This window comes from Camelina sativa, chromosome 6 (genome assembly GCF_000633955.1).
Source record: "Camelina sativa cultivar DH55 chromosome 6, Cs, whole genome shotgun sequence".
Taxonomy (NCBI): Eukaryota; Viridiplantae; Streptophyta; class Magnoliopsida; order Brassicales; family Brassicaceae; genus Camelina; species Camelina sativa.
Window position 1 is genome coordinate 11,123,515 of NC_025690.1, and position 19,488 is coordinate 11,143,002.

At 36.4% G+C, this 19,488-nt stretch overlaps 5 protein-coding genes and 2 non-coding genes across 9 annotated transcripts; 5 read left to right on the plus strand and 2 right to left on the minus strand.

The window, feature by feature from the left end:
- LOC104790879 (methyl-CpG-binding domain-containing protein 5-like) lies at nucleotides 818–2,332 on the plus strand. Its single transcript, XM_010516679.2, has 3 exons — nucleotides 818–1,282; nucleotides 1,625–1,750; nucleotides 1,855–2,332. The coding sequence occupies exons 1-3, from the start codon at nucleotides 1,106–1,108 to the stop codon at nucleotides 2,107–2,109; spliced, it is 558 nt and encodes a 185-aa protein (XP_010514981.1). The 5' UTR covers nucleotides 818–1,105; the 3' UTR covers nucleotides 2,110–2,332.
- On the plus strand, nucleotides 2,537–2,608 carry TRNAG-UCC. The gene has a single exon. It is a non-coding gene; the product is annotated as a tRNA-Gly (tRNA).
- LOC104698919 (putative F-box protein At1g50870) lies at nucleotides 4,496–5,590 on the minus strand. Its single transcript, XM_010414295.1, has one exon. It carries the CDS (start codon nucleotides 5,588–5,590, stop codon nucleotides 4,496–4,498), a length of 1,095 nt encoding a protein of 364 aa, XP_010412597.1.
- TRNAG-UCC lies at nucleotides 6,479–6,550 on the plus strand. Its single transcript has one exon. It is a non-coding gene; the product is annotated as a tRNA-Gly (tRNA).
- LOC104790880 (telomere repeat-binding protein 2-like) lies at nucleotides 9,108–12,607 on the plus strand. The gene is made up of 10 exons (XM_010516680.2): nucleotides 9,108–9,463; nucleotides 9,911–10,069; nucleotides 10,168–10,768; nucleotides 10,838–10,981; nucleotides 11,072–11,134; nucleotides 11,234–11,313; nucleotides 11,393–11,589; nucleotides 11,683–11,982; nucleotides 12,067–12,130; nucleotides 12,221–12,607. The coding sequence occupies exons 2-10, from the start codon at nucleotides 9,989–9,991 to the stop codon at nucleotides 12,398–12,400; spliced, it is 1,710 nt and encodes a 569-aa protein (XP_010514982.1). The 5' UTR covers nucleotides 9,108–9,463; nucleotides 9,911–9,988; the 3' UTR covers nucleotides 12,401–12,607.
- Nucleotides 13,017–15,141, plus strand: LOC104790882 (scarecrow-like protein 30). 2 transcript variants are annotated; one of them, XM_019246719.1, is made up of 2 exons: nucleotides 13,236–13,397; nucleotides 13,490–15,141. In XM_019246719.1, the coding sequence occupies exons 1-2, from the start codon at nucleotides 13,327–13,329 to the stop codon at nucleotides 15,015–15,017; spliced, it is 1,599 nt and encodes a 532-aa protein (XP_019102264.1). In that variant the 5' UTR covers nucleotides 13,236–13,326; the 3' UTR covers nucleotides 15,018–15,141. The 2 variants fall into 2 exon arrangements, with proteins under 2 accessions (XP_010514984.1, XP_019102264.1); XM_010516682.2 differs by having other exon boundaries at nucleotides 13,017–15,141.
- Nucleotides 14,916–18,714, minus strand: LOC104790881 (pentatricopeptide repeat-containing protein At3g46610-like). 2 transcript variants are annotated; one of them, XR_768830.2, is made up of 2 exons: nucleotides 15,282–18,714; nucleotides 14,916–15,003 (listed from the first exon to the last, which is right to left on the minus strand). XR_768830.2 is itself a non-coding variant. In XM_010516681.2 (1 exon), the coding sequence occupies exon 1, from the start codon at nucleotides 17,422–17,424 to the stop codon at nucleotides 15,433–15,435; it is 1,992 nt and encodes a 663-aa protein (XP_010514983.1). In that variant the 5' UTR covers nucleotides 17,425–18,714; the 3' UTR covers nucleotides 15,179–15,432. The 2 variants fall into 2 exon arrangements, 1 of the variants encoding a protein (XP_010514983.1); XM_010516681.2 differs by lacking the exon at nucleotides 14,916–15,003 and having other exon boundaries at nucleotides 15,179–18,714.

Consider the following 19,488-nt stretch of genomic DNA (forward strand, 5'->3'; position numbering starts at 1 on the left):
TACACATTTTTAGAAACAAACGATAATAATTGTGGTCTAAGATGTGTTGGAGGAGTCAAAAATCTACATAACCAAAGTGTGTCGTGGTATTTTAATTTCTTTTGCAAAATCTTAGAGCTTGTCTAACCCACTAGAGTGAATGATGATTAGATTTGACTTCAAGAATTTTGACTTTAACTTACCAAACCACTAAATAATGGAAAAAATAAGAATTGGTGGTTTTATTGTAGTTGATTTTAAGACTAATATTATTCCATAAGACTTTCACTATTCTTTATCGTTTAATTACTCTTCCTATTTGCAAAGTTTAAGAGCACTCTTATTGATCATTTGTGTGGGTGTATTTAAATATAAAACTAATAATAAAAAATTAAAAACAAATTAATTGATGAATTGGAAAGATATGTGTCTCTAGAGACACTTTAGATAGTGTCTTTAATTTTTAATATTTCTTAGTTGGTTTTACAGTTAGAAAAATTCTTATCTTCAGAAAAAAATAAAAAAAAAAATTTGTAGATTAGTTTGGTTTTGGTTCTAGTTGATGGAATTTTTTTTTTTTTTTTTGGTTGAGGTCTAGTTGATGCAATTTATAGTTTTGAGTTGGTTTTAGTAATAATATAATCTTGAAAATATTAATAATATATGCAATTTGTTTTGGTTAAACAAATTCCAATTTGCTTTCCCATTGATATTCCGGTTACACAAATTCCAATTTGATTTTCCGGTTAACAACAAGAAGGATATTAAAATTGCCAAATGACCCTTTAAACTGGAGTGGACACATGTATAAAAAAAAAAAAAAAAGGCCCAAAAACCCAGAAAACAACAAGAGAAAACGGCGACGTGGCTGATTAAAGCCATTCCTCGGAGCTCAAAACTTTGAAACAGAAACCAAAACACGACATTTACGTTTTTACGAAGTCTTATTATTATAACCTCTGCTGCGTTCAATTAGCTGTCGTCGTTACATCTTCTTCTAACTCACAAAGCTGTTGTACTTTTGTCTTTTTTTTTCAGTAACTCTGATTCAGTCAAATTAAATCTTCAACTCTCGACCAGATTCTCTCATCCGGATTTGGATTGAAACCCTTTTGCTTTTCGAGAAATGTCGAACGGCACAGATCAGGCTCAACCACCGCCGGAGAACACTGCTAATCCGGTAGATCCGTCGAAGTCACGGAAGCGTGCGACGCCAGGGGATGATAATAATTGGCTTCCTCCTGATTGGAGAACCGAAGTTAGGGTTCGAACCTCCGGCACTAAAGCTGGTGTTGTCGATAAGGTAATAAAAAAAATCCTCAGGCTCTTTCATTTCTTGAGCTCTGTGTTCTTCAAGATTTGCTTAGTCCTTTAGGAATGGAATCTTATGAAAAAGTTTATTGAGAATTGTCTGTACAAATGGATTGATATGTTCTTTCTTGATTTGAAATTGGGAAAATTTGATTATTTTGGGTATTTTAGAGATCTCTTCAGTGAAATGTTGCTGTAATGAAGATTATAGATACGTAGATTTAGTGGGTTCTTACCTAAAATGCATGCTAGTTTGATGAAGATTTTGCTCTGTGTCTGTGTGTGTGAAGGATGGCCATTTTGTAATGTTTGAATGTCTGGTTCTGTAATGTAGTTCTACTACGAACCTATTACGGGTCGTAAGTTCCGGTCCAAGAACGAGGTTTTGTACTACTTGGAACACGGGACACCTAAAAAGGCCGTCAAGAAAGCGGATAACAACGGAGACTTGCATCCTGAAGTGAGTCAGAAAACGTTTCTCTCTCTGTTAGTTTAAAGTTTAAACCCTTTGTTTGCTTCTTCCTTTACTTGAACTGTTTGTCTTTGCACATTTTTTTTTTGTAGCATTCTGAAGGTCGAGGAAGCAGTAGTAGGCGGCAGACCAAGTCCAACAAAAAAGCTAATGAGCCACCTCCAAAGCATGTGAACTTTGATTTTATGAATGTGCCGGAGAAGGTCACTTGGACGGGGACTGATGGCTCAGATAAAGCTTGGTGGCCTTCCATTGGGGACTACAAGATTCAAGAATCTGTCAGCCAAGATTGGGATAAAGCATTCACTCTTGTCACAACCCAAAACCCTTGGAAACAAATGTTTTAGAAGAAGATTGCTGCTGCAGCTCAAATAACAGAAGCGCTAGAGAATCATATCTATTTAGTACTTTGGATTTTTCTTTCATTTGTTTAACATGTGTAATGTAGGTCAATATAATTACTCATGTGATAGTTTAGCAACAGTTTAATTTGGGTTGTAATATACTTTTTAACGTTTGTCGTAGAGATTTTGAAGGCAAGGTATGTCAATATTATTGCCTTTGAGAGAATCATTGAGTAACAAAGTTATGAAATCTGAAATTTAATGGGTGGAGTTAGACGAGCCATGTTACTTCACTTCTCAGTTCTCTCTGCTTTAAATCAGAGAAGCATCAGCTTTGTGCACAGACTCTACCTATCTAGGCTGCTTCAAATCTAATATCATTTAGAAATGTTTACGCTTGGTAAAGGATATTATGAAAATCTAGACAAAAGCGTCTGTAGTCCAACGGTTAGGATAATTGCCTTCCAAGCAATAGACCCGGGTTCGACTCCCGGCAGACGCATTTTTATTTTTAATTTTCCCCACCAAAGCATTCATATGTCTCCAAAACCATCTGAACCAGGACTATGTCTATAATGATACAGATGGAACCGGTCATTATTGTACTTAAATTTTTTCCATTGAATAATTTTCCAATAAATAACATATATATTAAGTTTCCAAGAATAATAGATATCCAAGCAATTTAAAAAAATTATCAGTAGATTATATTATTATATGTTAACTGTAACAAACATGCTAATGTTGTAATGTAAAAATGGCATGTCAATGATTCTCGTTAAAAGCTAAATAATGTTTTCTTCATGTTGGAAAGGGATTATTATGGATTTTGCCACTTTTTCACGCCAATTATTTTGAATCTGCCATTTTCTTCAAATATTTTCGATTTGCCACTTTTGATCACTTTAAAATCTATACATTTGTGAATTTTTTTTGCTAAAAAACATACTTCATAACAAATACTAAACCCTACAAAAAAATGGAACAAAACAAACCCAAACATAATATGTAAAATTATGTTTAAAAATCTTGAAAAATGGCAAAATCCATAAATGCCACAAAAAAGTGGCTTTTTCATAATTAACTCGGTTGGAAAAGCTGAGCAAAACATGAGTTCTTTATCTTGCTTGAACAAAAGAAATACCACTATTTGCCAATTAAAATATGTACACAAGATTTTTATAAGGAAACATAATACTGTAAATACTTTGGTTTTGTATTGTGAGATAATGTACTAAAAATATAGAAACGTTTTGGTAGCAATTTTAAGATGTTTGGAGTTTTAAGTTTTTAGTTTTAGCATATAAGAGATTGAACAATTTTTATGTAATCACTAATTTGATTAAGAACTAATATTTATCTTTGCACAATGAAACTATTTACCTTATGTTATGTGACTTCAAAACCTAAGTAAGTAGTAGTTGATATTTTTGTCTTAATTTTTTTGAATTTTGTATTTGAAAAAAAAATTTCGACTCTCAATAGCAATTTGAAAATTTGAAAGAATGAAGCAGTTACAAATTAATTTGTATCTTTGATGCATATTATTACTAAAACTAATATATATATAAAATATTTTTAAAAATAATCATTAATCGTATATATTTCACCAAAATATATAAAACAAATTAAACCCACGCTCGTGTGTTCAAAACCTAGGGATATATAAACTTTAACAACATAATGAATTTAGGGCACTTGTCATAAATACCACTAAAATATGTTTTTATTCCAAAAATACCACAATTTAGTTTTTTTTTCCAAAAATACCACTAAAATGAATTTTTTTTTCCAAAAATACCACATAATTGAATTAAAGTTTTAATACTAAAAATTAATTCCTAAATTCTAAATACTAAACCATACCCCTAAAAACTATACCCTAAAACTAAATGTGTCAACCGAAACCTAAAAAAAAAATTCTACATCCTTAAAAATTATTTTTTATTGTGTTTGTGGTAATTTTGGGAAAAAAAAATTTGTGGTATTTTTGGAAAAAAAATTAAGATGTGGTACTTTTGGAAAAAAAAACTTTTTAGTGGTATTTAAAGGAATTTCTCATGAATTTAATGCCTAATTGTATAACATTTGCACTAATGAGGTTCAGTCAAATATTTCTTAATATTTATCTGATACTACTAGGTTCATATATATTATTGAAAGATCCAGATAGTTTGGTTTGACGATGACCTTAATATGGATAAGTGGATAGTCATGATCTTTTAAGGAACCTATCGTTTTCGCATTGTACATTTTTGAATCCAAAATACAAGTATACAACGTGTGCTAAGGCTATCTAACTAAACCAATTTCTTATGTGGGCGGTCTATCAAAGAAAAAAAATCCACAAAGCCAAAAACAAAAAACAATAAAAGAAACGTTTGCAATTTTAAAATGACAAGAAATTCTCCATGTGATTTGCATAAGTAGATATGGTGCTGAGAAGTCCGTCTCCGAGTCCATTCCGGCGTCTAAATTGGTCATCCACAACTCCTTCAACCACAACCGTTCTGTAGCTGTTAGCCTTGGGATCAAAATATAGAATCCGAAACGGATTCTCCAAATATGATGGTACGTAAATAAACTCGCCGGCATCATTGACACCTTTCAAGTGTAATCGGGGTTTTGAAATCGGATTATTACGAGTGAAAGGTAAACAAAGATGTTTACAAGACCACTCCTCTTTCTCGGCATCTTCGAGAATCCACATGGTAATATCATCAGCTTTTGAAGAAACACTAACTAACTTCCCCTCATAAACAATGAGGAAACTATAAGAATAGGAGGACCATGGTACTTTTATTACACTCAATTTTTCTGACCGGACATGGAAGCTCACCGAAAACTGAGAAAGACAATCATTTATAGGAGAGGCTACATAGTAGAAAACCCCGTCAATGCATCGTCCAGAGCCAGAAGCGAAATGCTCAGGGGTACCTTGGATGACTCTCCATGATTCTTGAGGTCCTCCTCCCAGTGTAAGAGTAAGAGCCCGAGGCTGATGATTGTTACACTTAGGAAAAGGACAAGCAGGGACAGACAACACTTTGTATGTACCACCTATCGGATCATATCCTAGAAAGTTAAACGAGAATATCCAGCGACAGTTGGGTATGGGTAAACTCGAGAAACGTCTTGTGGTTGGGTTCCAGATTTGGGGTTGTCCTGATATATTATGGCTGATCAGGCCATTGACCGACTCGCCGCTTTTAAAGACACCAAATTGAGGATATGTTATCGAATAACTGTCTGCCACTACTAGAGGGTTCTTCTCCTTCGAACTCTGGTTTTCTAACAAGGACAGAACCAACAGCTTGTCGTTTCCTCTTGACAAGATGACAAGACAGGGACTTTTCGATCGAGCTGCGAACGACCTAATGAAATATGGAAGAGTGGTGGCTGATGAACACAGCTTCGACACACAGCGCGACTTGCCAACAGATTTTGCAGGAAGCCGTACGAGTACCTCCAAGATTAGATCCATAGGAATTGAGGTTCCTTTCGACGATGATGAAAAATTCCCAATTGGATTGACACCTTAGTACTGCAAGGGTTAATTGAGACCTTCTAGGGTAAAAATTCTAGTATCAAAAGGTGAAGTCGTGAAGAATGCCCATTGTTTCGAAAAGAATATGATTTTGTAATGTTTGAAATGTCTGGTTTTGTAATGTAGTTTTGCTACGAACCATAACTGGTTCGTAAGTTCCGGTCCAAGAACGAGGTTTTGTACTACTTGGAATACGGGACGCCTAAAAAGGCTGTTAAGAAAGAAAAAAACAGAGAATTACATCCCGAAGCGAGTCAGAAACGTTTCTCTCTTCCCAACTTTATTAGTAGACAGACATCACCTTAAAAGTTCAAACCCCTTGTTTGCTTCTTCCTTACTTGAACTGTTTGTCTTTGCACATTTTTTGTAGCATTCTGAAGGTCGAGGAAGCAGTAGTAGGCGGCAGTCCAAGTCCAACAAAGAAAGTAATGAGCCACCGCCAAAGCCTTTGAACTTTGATTTTATGAATGAACGGGAGAAAGTCACTTGGACGGGGACTGATGGTGGCCTTCAATTGGAGAGTACAATATTCAAGAATCTGCCAGCCAAGATTGGGACAAAGCATTCACTATTGTCACAACCTAAAACGCTTGGAAAACAACGTTCTAGAAGAAGATTACTGACGCTGCAACTCAAATCAAATAACACAAGCGCTAGAGAATCATATCTATCAAAGTTATGAGCCATGTTACTTCACTTTCTCAGTTAACTCTATGTCTCTGCTTTAAATCAGAGAAGAATCAGCTTTGTTCATAGACTTTACCTATCTATATCATTTGGAATCGTTAACGTTTGATAATGGATATTATGAAAATCCCAACAAAAGCGTCTGTAGTCCAACGGTTAGGATAATTGCCTTCCAAGCAATAGACCCGGGTTCGACTCCCGGCAGACGCATTTTACCTTTTTTTTCCACGCCAAAATCGAGCCAAGAATAGATGTGTCCAATTAAACCATATTAAAACGAGAACACTAATAAATGTGAAATGTAAAAACCATCTGAACCAGAGGTCAAGAACATAAGTAAGTTCAATATTTTAATCAATCCCTTTATATATAAAAACACAAAACCTTTCTATCGCATAAATCATAACTAAATTCTGATAAGCCTACCGACAAAAAAAAAAAAAAAAAAAAAAAAATCTGATAAGCCTAGTTTCAAGTTTATTAATTAGAGAAGAAGTAAAAAAAAAATATGATGGATTTTTTTTTTTTTTTTTGTAAAAGCGTATCACCTTTAATTCCATATGCTTCTAGAGATATAATTAAGAACATTTTTATTCACGCACTATAGTTTTTTCCTATCTTATGTGTGGGATACAAACTGGTCATATTACTGTACCTAAAATTATCCATTGAATAATTTACCAATTATGCGTCGACAATAACGGTGTTTCAAAGGAAAACGTAACAAAGAGTAAAAAGCTCGTGTTGCCACGAATATGAGCCCACAGATAAAACGAATTGGCCTTTAGAGCATACACATTGGTTGAAAATAGATATAATAATACTATTTAATTTAATTTTGTTTGCTTTTAAAAAATTAACCAATCAGCTTATGCAGGTAGTGAGAGAAATGTCTTAGAGGGTCTGTTAAATGCTGGGCAGAGACACAATATCTCTCTCCTCAACTTTTTATTATTTTTATATTTTTTATTGTTCTGATACTTACCAAAAGATGAACAATGTGTGTGCTCTTAGTATTTGACTGAAATAGTGAATTCTCAAAGCAAAAAAAAAAAGAAAGTTATTTAACGATTTTAGTTTTTAGAAAACTGCAGTGACTATTTGATGTCTCTTAAGTATTCAAAGTTCAAATAGATGTAAAAACCAACAAATGTCAGATGCTTTTTTTGGGTGAAAGAAATGTTCGACGTTGATCGGACCATATCACAAATGAGAAAACGAACTTGATTAGTTTTCATAGTGAACTTATTCTTATTCAAAGTAATTCATGAAAAGTCTATCACAATCATGATCTAGAAATGTTTGAGTAATATCTAGTATACCACTGTTCTCTAAATCCTCATAACACATATAAATGTATCTTTGTTATTACGTATTTAGTTGAAGTATACTATATAGTCTATATGCACTCATTTTTGGGTTGAAATATACCATCGATCTTAGCCTTTTAAAACTAAAATATGCATGAAATTGCGCATATGTTTAGGTTGTATATGTATGTTAGAATAGTATTTTCCAAACAAATTTAATATTGAACGGTGGTGTTTGAATGATATAAATTCAAAACCACCCACCTTTTATCCCTTTGGAACTTTTTCGAGATAGGATAAGATGACATTATTATTTTATTGTAATTTAAGAAAAGAGGTAGGCCTTCCTTTTATTTTTCTTTTAAAAAAAAATAATGATTGTGGGGCTAAATGAAATATTTTGTAATTGTATCCAACAAAGGATTTATAAATATGTCGAACTTGTTGTACGTAAATGTTGACTTTTTAATTTATTTTTCTCAACACACGATAAAATTCGTTAAACGTTAGAAACATGGATGTATGAAATTAATTAGTTATGAGAGTGTATTGAATTACACATGGAAAATATTTAGTTAAAGCTGACAAAACAAATTTAAAACACANTTTTTTTTTTTTTTTTTTTTTTTTTGTCGACTGATTAGATAAAGATAAACATTCTCATAATCTCATCTTTGTTCAACCGCATGTAATTACTTATGTTAACTCTTCTTTTTCTAATTGGTTTGTTTGAGTCCATTTTTGCTTGTTATTAAAAGAAAAGTTCATAAACTGATGGGGTTGTTTGCTCTTTACTAATGGCAAATTGGATTGAGTACAATGTAAAATGGTACATATTATAAATACTAAATAGATTACATTCATGATTGATTTTCAATATAAATTTTTTAAAATATTGTTTCTGTTAAAAATTTGGAATCAGGTACTGTACCATGTTCAATTTTAATTTATACTCCCAATTAATAGAAATCGAGTACCTCATAATTACAATATAACAAACTAGGGACCATCTTATCTTTATACGTGATTCCTAAACATAAATATTTCAGGAAAATTTGATTATTTTCTCTTACCAAAAATATAAAAGCACAAACGAATATTCCAAATAGAAACTAAAATATTTATTACCCAAAAAAAAAAATATACATTTTCTTTGCCCGAAATGAGTTTTGTTTTTAATAAAATCAGTGACAAGACGTAATTCACTCAAAAAAGGCTACGGACCAAAGCCATCATCTTTAGTTCTTTACCAACGTGTCATAAATCTAAGGACTTTACGAGTGTGTGTGTCATGGGCCATCTCGACCATGGAGTAAAAAGTAAAGAACCGAGTCTTTAGGGTGAATGTTTTTTTCACTGGTTATAATAACCCGGTAAGAACGGGACTGGTAATACCGGTAGCTCCGGTGGTTGAGTTATTTTTACATATGGCTCTATGAGATTGAGAAGGGGTTTAAGCAAGAAAGACGTGGTGGTGGTTCACTTCACTTCACTTCACTTCTTTTTAAGGGTTTTTGTATAATTTGGTAATCGCAAAAAAAAAGAAAAAAAAAAGAGAGATTTGATCAAATCATCAAATCCTTTTGTGGTGAGAGAGAACATAATCATATAGGTAGCGTTTGATACAAGTAAAAAAAAAATAAAAAAAAAAAAGTTTCAATCACTTTCTTGGGGTTAAAAAACATGGGTTAGAGATTTGATTCACTGTGTGTTAAAGAATTCTGATTCCTTCAACTCTGATCCTCTCATTTTCTCTGAAGAATTTCAATTTCCTTTACAGTTCTTGCAAAACTGAAGATTGATTCATAGAAAGGTGAGAAAGACTTTTGTTCTTGATGGGTATTTGTGTTCTCGATTTTGTCGAAAGTTTTGTGTTTTGGTCTTACAATTTTCAAATTCGTTGGTTTTGGGTTTGGATCTTGAAAGGGTTTTTGTGTTATCTGTTTTTGAAGTTATCGTCATCTTCATCGATTGATATTTTGTCGTTTTGTTTATACAAACCAAGAAATTCTCATTCTATCGATCTGTGAGTGTCTCTCTTTGTTAGCTCAACGTTTGATCTGTTATGTTCTTTTAATTCAAAGATCGAAGCTTTTATTTGAATTACGCTTTCTGTGTTCTTGATTTGGATCTTGAGTTGATCAGGGTTTTAGGATGGTTTATCAGATTTTTGATTTGACAGAACCCAGATCCTTACTGATCTGTGAATTTTATATTCCCAAATTCTTATGGTTCTTGTTTCTGTTTCTTATCTACACAGATCGTGGTGTGAGTTTCATTCATTGCTTTATCGCTTTGTGGCAATCACTATCATTGTGTTGTGTTATGCATCCAAGTAATGGTGTCGCATAAAGTCTTGGAATTTGGAGACGATGGTTACAAATTGCCTCCTCAAGCTCGAGCTCCCAGATCACTCCGGGTAAAATGGGTCTTTTGCTATTCTCGGTTCGTAGAGTTGCGTGTGTGTGTTACATGGATGATCATTTCCGCTTACATGATGTTCACTTTTGTTGACAGAAGAGGCGCATTTACGAGAATAAACTGTGCGCGATTGACTTACTGGCCACCGTAGCTGGAACCTTGCTGCTCGAGGGAGAAAGCTCGGTGAATGCAGGTGGAGATAAGTGTGTAGTTGTACAAAATACTGTAAAGAAGGAAGTCCAGGCTGAAGAAAGCCCTGTAAAGACGGCGTTACCAAGATCCCCGAGCTTATTTGACAATGGCAAGTGTGGATTTAGCTCTGTGATAACAACAAATCCTAATCACTTGTTGGTAGTAAGTGACAAAGTAGAGAAGGAGGTTGTTGAGGGTTTTAGTAAAGTCAGAAACTTTAGTAAGAATCTTAATAATCCGGGTGTGAATGGTGGGCATGTAAAACCTGATGTTGTAGCTAGTATAGGTAGTAACAGTAGTACCGAGGTAAGAGCATATGGGAGCGGTAGTCCCAATTATTCTCGGGATGATGATATACATTTATTTAGTAGAAATGATAATGATGATGATGATGAAAACTTCTCTGGGTACATTCGCCCTCGTCTGACTAGGCCTGTGCCTCGTATTGGAGACAGAAGAATCAGGAAGATATTGGCTTCTAGACATTGGAAAGGAGGCAACACAGGTAATATTGCCTAACTGGTGTTTTTGCTTAGTTTTGATTGTCTTAATTATTGTGATTTGGTATTTGCAGATGCAAAGCCATGGTATTGCTCAAAGAGGAGTTATTACATGCACCATCATCAGAGCAGTTATCCCATTAAGAAAAGGAAGTACTTTGACAGTGTTTCTGATTCGAACTCTGATGATTACCGTTTGCAAGGAAAGACACATAAAGGTTCAAAATATTGTCATCTTCTCATTCTCTTGTTAAGATGTTTGTAAGGCTCTGCTGTTAGTAACGTGATTTCACAAAATTTATGCGCAGGAAACAGAACAATATCTTCCATGAAAAGTCGAAATGCATCTTTTGTGTCAAGGGACCATCATGGTAAGTAATAGTGTCTCAATCTGTATTTTTTGTTGGCTATTATTGTTTCTTTGAAAAAGGTGTATAATGTAAAAATGATTTTCTTTTGTTTGTCTTTAGTGAGGCTGCGGATCAAGTCTTTCAGGGTGCCTGAGCTTTTCATAGAGATTCCAGAAACTGCTACTGTTGGCTCCTTGAAGGTGCAATACCCAAATCTTGTTTTGCTGAAAATCTTGATCAAACTTACCCTTTTTTTTTGTTTTATGTTGGGATTGTCAGCGGATGGTGATGGAAGCAGTGACAACCATACTAGGTGATGGACTCCGAGTCGGGTTGATGGTTCAAGGAAAGAAAGTTCGAGATGATAGCAAAACCCTTCTTCAGACTGGGATCTCTGAGGAGAACACCCACTTGGATTCTCTCGGTTTCAGCCTTGAGCCTAGCTTAGGAACCACCTCTCAACCGCTTTTATCCAGGTTCAGTACTCTTCTCTTCACTCTCAGAGATGCCACATCGATAAAAAAAACTCAGTCTATTGCGGCTTAAGGGCCTCATTTTCTCTCTGCCAGTTATCTGCCAGAGAATGCCTGTGATGATTTGATGTTATGCCGCGACAATGTGTTGGTGGATTCTAATCATGATGACTCAACACCATCCCCATCTGACTCATTTGGCAAACTAGGATCAACTGATGATTCTAGAGCTTTGGTTCCTATTGCGTCATCAGCGTTGTTGGCTCCTCGGACTCCTAACCGTAAGTTTAAAAGGACTGAGCAGCAGCAAGCTGCACATCGCAGAATTCGTCGACCTTTCTCAGTTACTGAAGTAGAAGCACTAGTCCAAGCTGTTGAGAATCTCGGAACCGGAAGGTAAGACACAAATAAATAGCATTCTTTTCTCATGTTTCTTTAAATAGTAACCATGTTTTGTATGTATGTTTTTGTTAACTTCAGGTGGAGAGACGTTAAGGTTCATGCTTTTGTGGACGCAGACCACCGTACTTACGTTGATCTCAAGGTTAGTTAGTTTTTAAACTAACTGTCTTAGTTTTGACATATTGGAAAGTTACTATCATTGTTGTTGGTATTGAGTCTCTACCTTTTGTAGGATAAATGGAAGACGCTGGTCCACACGGCAAGGATATCCCCACAGCAGCGGAGAGGAGAGCCGGTGCCACAGGAACTTCTGGACCGTGTTCTGAAGGCACACGCTTACTGGTCACAACACCTAATGCATCAACTGCAGATTGAGCCACCACCATCCTCTCAGGTAGAGGCTCTAATCTGAACAGGTTCTTGTTCTAAAGAACCTTTGTGTATTATTATGATCATCAATATTGTAAGATTCTGACATACTTGAAGCCCTGGTCTCAGTCCTTGGTTTTTTTCTTTTTCTTTCTTTCAAGTGTAAAGTTTTGTAATTGGAATAAGGTTGAGTTTTTTTCTAACAATGTGAAGGATTTGGTTGTAAATCTTTGGTGACATTTTTATTCTCTCTATGATTAGCAATTAGAATCTTACAACTATTGCAACCTGACCCAACTAGTTAAAATCTGGTCTCCCTACATAAAACACGTTCCTACGAATGTCTCTTCACTATCTCCAACAGAGAGATAGAGCGATTAAAGGATCAACATATAGTGTTTAGGCGATGACATACACAAACCATACGCTAAAAGTTGTTCTGGTCTTATGTTAAAAAGATATTCAAAGTACCCAAGTCAAATTTTTGACCAGAAAAGTGACCAAAAAGGAAGACAATAACAAGAAAACAAATAGCATTATAGTCACTTGGACCCACGACAGTAGATAAAGTCTTTGGACATATCATTACTAACCTTTTGTGGCGGCGGCTTAGTGTTTATCTCAACCCCCACACATTTCTCTGTTTCCTCGAACCTTCATTTTTCTTCTTTGCCAAGACAAGATAAAACAAATAACCAAAATAACAATACCTTATTATATATATCAACATCTCTCCACCTGTGTGTTCACATGAATCTTCCCACTAGTTTAATATCTCATTTCTTCTGTTATTTGACTTATTTCTACACTTTCTTTGTCTCTCTCCTCCTCTCCTTCTTCTTCTATAATCTTCCTTGAGATTCTCTCAGGAGTTTTGATCCTTTATGGATGCTGTTTTGCAAGTAACCGTTGACGGGTTCAAATTCGAAAACGGTTCTGGATCTTGCTGCAAACCAATGAACAATCTTGATGAATCTTGCTTCACTTGTTTCGATGAATCTGAATCTCAGAGCGACTCTTCTTCTCCTACCGAGTCTAAGGTATGTTCAGATTACCTTCCTGTCTTCAAGTACATCAATGACATGTTGATGGAGGAAGATCTTGAAGATCAGCCTTGTATGTTGGTGGACAGTTTGGCTTTACAAGCCGCCGAGAAATCTTTCTACGAAGTGCTTCAAGATCAATCTCCTCCTACTTCTGATCAAATCTCCAACGATTTAGAGGATGGTTCTCTCGGAAACTTCAGCTCTATAACGAGCTTACATCAACCAACCTCAGATATCATTGGATCGCCTGAAGTAGTTTCAGAGGAATCAACGAGAAGGTATCACCATAGGGATGATGATCTTGAGGGTGGAAGGAAATCGAAGCTCCCTGCAATATCTACAATGGATGAGCTGGCTGAAAAGTACGAGGAAGTGTTGTTGATATGTCAAAAGAATAATCATGGAGAAGCATCACCAAACAAAACCAAACCAGCAAAGGGCTCATCGAACCGATCCAAACAACAAAAGTCAGAACAGCCAGTGGATATGCGAGATCTCCTGATGCAATGCGCGCAAGCAGTGGCGAGTTTTGACCAGTCTAGAGCTGCTGAGAAACTGAAGGAGATAAGACAACACTCTTCTATCCGCGGCGATGCAACTCAGAGACTTGGTTATCACTTAGCCGAGGCGCTTGAAGCACGTATCACCGGAACCATGGCTACACCAATATCTGCTACTTACAGCAGAACATCTATGGTGGACATATTGAAGGCTTACAAGGGGTTTGTTCAAGCTTGCCCCACTTTAAGAATGTGTTACTTCACTGCAAACAGAACAATCTATGAGCTTGCTTCCAAAGCAACCACACTTCACATCATTGATTTTGGGATTCTCTATGGTTTTCAGTTGCCTTGTCTGATACAAGCCCTGTCAAACCGTGACGGCGGGCCACCACTGCTCCGTGTGACTGGTATCGAGCTGCCTCAGTCAGGTTTCCGTCCATCAGAGCGGGTCGAAGAGACAGGGAGAAGACTGAAGAGGTTCTGTGACAAGTTCAAAGTCCCGTTTGAGTACAGTTACATTGCCAAAAACTGGGAGGACATAACTCTTGATGAGCTTGTGATCAACACTGGAGAGACAACAGTTGTCAACTGCATCCTCCGGCTACAGTATACTCCTGATGAAACCATGTCCCTCAACTCTCCGAGAGACAAGGTTCTAAAACTATTCAGAGATATCAATCCTGACCTCTTTGTGTTTGCAGAGATTAACGGGACGTACAATTCTCCCTTCTTCCTAACAAGGTTCCGAGAAGCTCTGTTCCATTGCTCGGCTCTCTTTGACATGTATGAGGCCACATTACCAGAAGAAGACGATTGCAGGACCCTGGTGGAGAGAGAGCTAATTGTAAGAGATGCAATGAGTGTGATAGCATGTGAAGGGTCTGAACGGTTTGCAAGGCCTGAAACTTACAAGCAATGGCAGGTTAGGATTTTAAGAGCCGGGTTTAAACCGGCGAAACTAAACAAAGAGATCATAAAGCACGCGAAAGAGATAGTGAAACAACGTTACCATAAAGATTTTGTGATCGACAATGATAACCACTGGATGCTTCAGGGCTGGAAAGGAAGAGTCCTTTATGCTGTTTCCTGCTGGAAACCTGCTAAGAAGTAGTAAACAATTTTGCAATCATTTGTATAATTTCGTTAGCTTTCCATTTCTTTGTTTTTTTCTTTGGTTTTAAAGTGTTTGTAGAATCTGTTTGCTCTCATATATATGGAATGAGTCTCTCTCTACTTTCTTGAAACTTGAAAGTACATATATGCCAACCAAGATTAGGAAACAAGTTTTGAAGATTACAAATCACAATTAAACAGTGAGACTAGACAAACTAAAAAGAGTATTAAAGAACAAGAAGGAGATCATGAAGATGATTACTTGGACACTTTCTTCTTCCCTGCAATGAGAATTTTCTTGCCTTCAAGAGTCCTGCAATTGCTCTTTGTTCTCTGTCCCCGACATGGCAATCCTTGGATGATGTGCCTTACCCCACGGTAACATTAGATTTTGTACAATGTGTTTCATCAGACTAAGCTTTCTTCTTTTTGTCAGGTCGAGGACCCAAAAGATTAAGATCAATGGTGGCTCCATAAGTCTCAGCTGATTTAACAACCGCATCGTATGGCTTAGAAGAGAGCTTAAGCCCTTCGTTATGAGACTTCAAATGTAACTCATAAGCAAGCCTTGGCTTTGCATCATTTGCAAGAGCCTCGATCAACATCTCGTAAGTTATCTCATTAGGCTCAACATTCTCGCTTTTCATTCTATGAAACCACTCATAAGCCACACCACTTAACCCGTTCCTCGCGCAACCACTTATAACCGCGTTGTAAGTCACAACGCTCGGCTCAATACCCTTTGAAGCCATTTCCTTGAGAAGGGTATCCAAAAGATTGAACTTTTGCTGTCCTGTCAAAACTGAAGCCATTGTCGTGTACGCGTAAAGATTTGGCTCAATCCCTACCTTAACCATATGGTTCCAAACCCGAAACGCCTCATCATATAACTTCCCTTTCTCAAGAGCACTGAGTAGTGCACCGTATGAGATCACCGTTGGCTTTTCGCCGTTGTCAACCATTGCTTTAAAGACTTGGATCGCAGCTGCAGTCTCAGAGGCTTTTGAACACGCTACAAGAACCGCGTTCCAATGTCTGCTCTGCGGTTTCAATCCTTTATCTTCCATTTTGTTAAGCAACCTAACTCCCCATCTCCATATCCCTCTCTTGCTAGCTGCACTCAGCAAGATACTGAAATGAGAGACAACTAACTCGTAAGACAAATTGTTAGGTTCAGGTCCTTCGTCAAGAAGATTCTCATAAATCTCTAATGCTGCCCACCATTTCTTAGCCTTTCCCATCAGCCAAATCAAATGGTTGCAGACAGACAGACTTATTTCAGGAAACCTCTCTCTGATTCTTTTATACAACTCTTTACCAACAATATAATGCTCTTCACGAGTACATGCCCATATAAGCCTCTCGTGCTCTTCCCTACTCGGTTTAATCCCTGCACTGTCCATTGCATTCAAAAGCTTCAACACTCTAGTACTCCAGTTTTCATCTTTCACCAGCCACCGCCTCATCACTTGGTAACATATTCTACCAATGAAGTTTTCGAGCTTAACAAATTCATATTCCCAATCGTAACTGGAGTCGTTCCCTATCTCCCTCTTTGAGTATTTTTCTCTCAACTCAACAAAGAACTCGAGAGCTCCCATACCGTCTTCCATTCTTCTGTAGACAAGCAAAGCCGTTGAATATGTTATCGGGTTAGGCTCAAAACCTTTTTCTTTGACTAAATCAAGAACCCCAAGGGACTTGAGAAACTCCCCTTCTTCCATGTAAATAACCATCAAAGTATTGTAAGTAACAATGTTTGGAACAATCCCTTCTTCCTCCATATCACTCAGTATCTTCTCTGCTTCCCTCAACTGTTTCATCGCACCCAAAAGACTGTTATATATGAAAAGGTTTGGACCTATGACACCTCCTGATTCAATCTTCTTCCTCTTAAGCCAATCTACTACCGCTACCGCAGGCTTCAATCTCTTGTCCTTGCCAAAACCCTTTATCATAGCACAAAAGACTTGTAGAGGCAATTCTCCTTTATCCTTGAGAACATCATCAACATCATCAGCTGTCTTAGCAGCTCGTAAACTAAACGCTAACTCTCTAACATTAACTCTTGAACTGTTCTTTTCTCCTCCATTTACGGCACTTGAATCTTCCGTAGAAACTTCTTCTTCTTCCCCGAGCTCTCGTTGCTCCGTGGCCCATCCTACCCCAACCGATGATCCCAACAAACTTCTCTTTGGCTCACACAAAAACAGAACTTTTGAAGTAGGATTAATGGCAAAACCGCTAGAGATACTAGTATTACCAAAGCAAGCCTGTTCAAGAAAACAATGTCTATTTCTAGTCTTAGGGCTAACTACAACAGAACAAGAACACTCCAACTCAAATTCAAATCTTGAACCAACCAAAAGACCAGACTTTAATGGCCAAATGCTTAAAGCTTGCATCTTTTTTTCCAACCCAATCTTACACAAGCTCTATGTAGCATGGAAGCGTCAAAAGACACACGAGATTCACGCTTCAGAAGCGGAAAGGGAATTGTGTGGAAGCGTGATGGAAGAAGCAATCGCTTCCAATTTTACGAAATGGGAAGCTCAAAGATCTCGTGAGGAAGAAACGACTTCAATGGCGGATTCATCGTGATGAAAGGCGGAGAAGAGATAGAATTTGTCGCTATTGGGCTTTTTTGGGCTTCAATCAAGCTTAGTTTTCCTTTTTTAACGGCAAATCAATTATAATATTATATTATACGAAAAGCGTTTACATCATTACATGAATACATAAAACCAAACAAATACAACCATTTGGAACAAATATTGGAAATTGAACACACTTTCACTTTCGATCGATGAAGAAGTGGAAAGTAACCCTGCTTTCCAAACAGAAGCCTTATGGACAACAGAAAAAAATCTGTTAAATCACCTCTTCATACACTCGTGACTCGTCAAAGGCTAACATCTTGTAGATGAGACTCCTAAATGCTTTCTGCATTACCATAATTAAACGAAAAATTTGATATGTTGTTTGTGATGGTTTTAAAACATGCCTTTTGAAACGCCAAACACAATGCCGGTTAGCGACCATGGATTCCCCTTTCATAAGACCAGTGATTTCAAACAGAGGGACAGCGAGATCACCATCATCGGACTGTGGCCTTAACAAGAGGGGATTATCGCGTGACTCAATTCTTTTAAGCGGACAAGATAGTATAATAATTCCGGGATCAAAAACCCAAATGAAATCTTCAAATCTTTGCTTAGGAGAAGATTCATCGGTTGATAACGCCGGTGAGAGAGTCCACCAGAAACAAACCTTATGTAAAGGAAGATATCACGATTCCACTGAATCGACACCGAACCGACGCAAATTAGAGAAAGAGTACAACCCCAACATCGACAAAAGAAGGCGAATCCTGCCTCGCATGAACCCGACACCCACCCAATATGCAATTGAGGACAATATCCAGTCCGCACCAAAGATTAGAGACATCAAAATCTGACTTTTCAAATTCATCGTCGTGAAGAACAAAAGCATATTTTGATTAGAAATTGCCGTAACTATTACTAAAAACTATATGAATAAGAAGTTGAAACAAATTAAATAGAAAGAGAAACCCAACCGACGCCGGAAAACCAGCGCCGGCCGGTGAAAGCAAAAAAATGGAGGTTTTTTTTTTTATTAAAGAGGCGCTTTGGGGGAGTCGCTCTCGAGAGAGGGTTTTTTTTTTGCATCTGATATTTCTTATTATGAATTTTCAAGCTTAGTTATTTGTCTTACAAAAAGAGGAAAAAAAAAGAAAGAAAGAAAAAAAAAACCTTTACGATTCATAATTATTTGTCTTCTATTTTTTTTTTCTTTAATTAACTACTACTACTAAGTTACCTATTTTTTTAGTTTACCAATTAAGTAGCTATACATTAACATGTACAGTATGCAAAAAAATTAATATTTTTTTCGACAAAATAGAAATTTATTTATGAATTAATAAAATCATGATATAAACAATCCATGAACCATATAAGCTTAGCTAAAAAATGTGCTACATTATTATAATTTGTCTTACTAAACCCAAATTCTGCTGGTTGGAATCTTGATGCCCAAAGCATAGTTTATTGAAAAATAGTGGCAATAGATATGTCATATATTTTTCTATTGATTATTTTTGTGAACAATTCACTATCTTATCTAAAACAAACATACGTCAAGAGGCAAATTTGATATATGTAGAACTCCAGATCCCCTACCAACAAACCTGCCCAAATAACCCTAATATAAATACTTTCTCGGATTCATCCAGCCATTATTGTGTGATTTTTTGGATCAAAACTCGCATCATAATTACATTTCTTTTTTCAATATTTTATTTTGTTTTTTTTCACAAAAATGTTTCACAAGAAGCTTCTCAACAAAAGCTTCTGCTTCTCATCCTCCATCATCCAAATCCCATTTCAAGAGAAGCTTCTCAACTAAACCTTCGTCTTCGTCGTCTTCTTGTTCTTCGGAGCCCGTTT

Bases quoted from the DNA above. Each gene is read 5' to 3' on its own strand.
- LOC104790879 (XM_010516679.2), top strand. From the start codon at position 1,106: ATGTCGAACGGCACAGATCAGGCTCAACCACCGCCGGAGAACACTGCT. The intron at 1,283-1,624 runs GTAATAAAAAAA...TCTGTAATGTAG, and splicing joins AAGCTGGTGTTGTCGATAAG to TTCTACTACGAACCTATTAC. The intron at 1,751-1,854 runs GTGAGTCAGAAA...TTTTTTTTGTAG, and splicing joins ACGGAGACTTGCATCCTGAA to CATTCTGAAGGTCGAGGAAG.
- LOC104698919 (XM_010414295.1), bottom strand. From the start codon at position 5,590: ATGGATCTAATCTTGGAGGTACTCGTACGGCTTCCTGCAAAATCTGTT.
- LOC104790880 (XM_010516680.2), top strand. From the start codon at position 9,989: ATGGTGTCGCATAAAGTCTTGGAATTTGGAGACGATGGTTACAAATTG. The intron at 10,070-10,167 runs GTAAAATGGGTC...TTTTGTTGACAG, and splicing joins GAGCTCCCAGATCACTCCGG to AAGAGGCGCATTTACGAGAA. The intron at 11,314-11,392 runs GTGCAATACCCA...TGGGATTGTCAG, and splicing joins CTACTGTTGGCTCCTTGAAG to CGGATGGTGATGGAAGCAGT.
- LOC104790882 (XM_010516682.2), top strand. From the start codon at position 13,242: ATGGATGCTGTTTTGCAAGTAACCGTTGACGGGTTCAAATTCGAAAAC.
- LOC104790881 (XM_010516681.2), bottom strand. From the start codon at position 17,424: ATGCAAGCTTTAAGCATTTGGCCATTAAAGTCTGGTCTTTTGGTTGGT.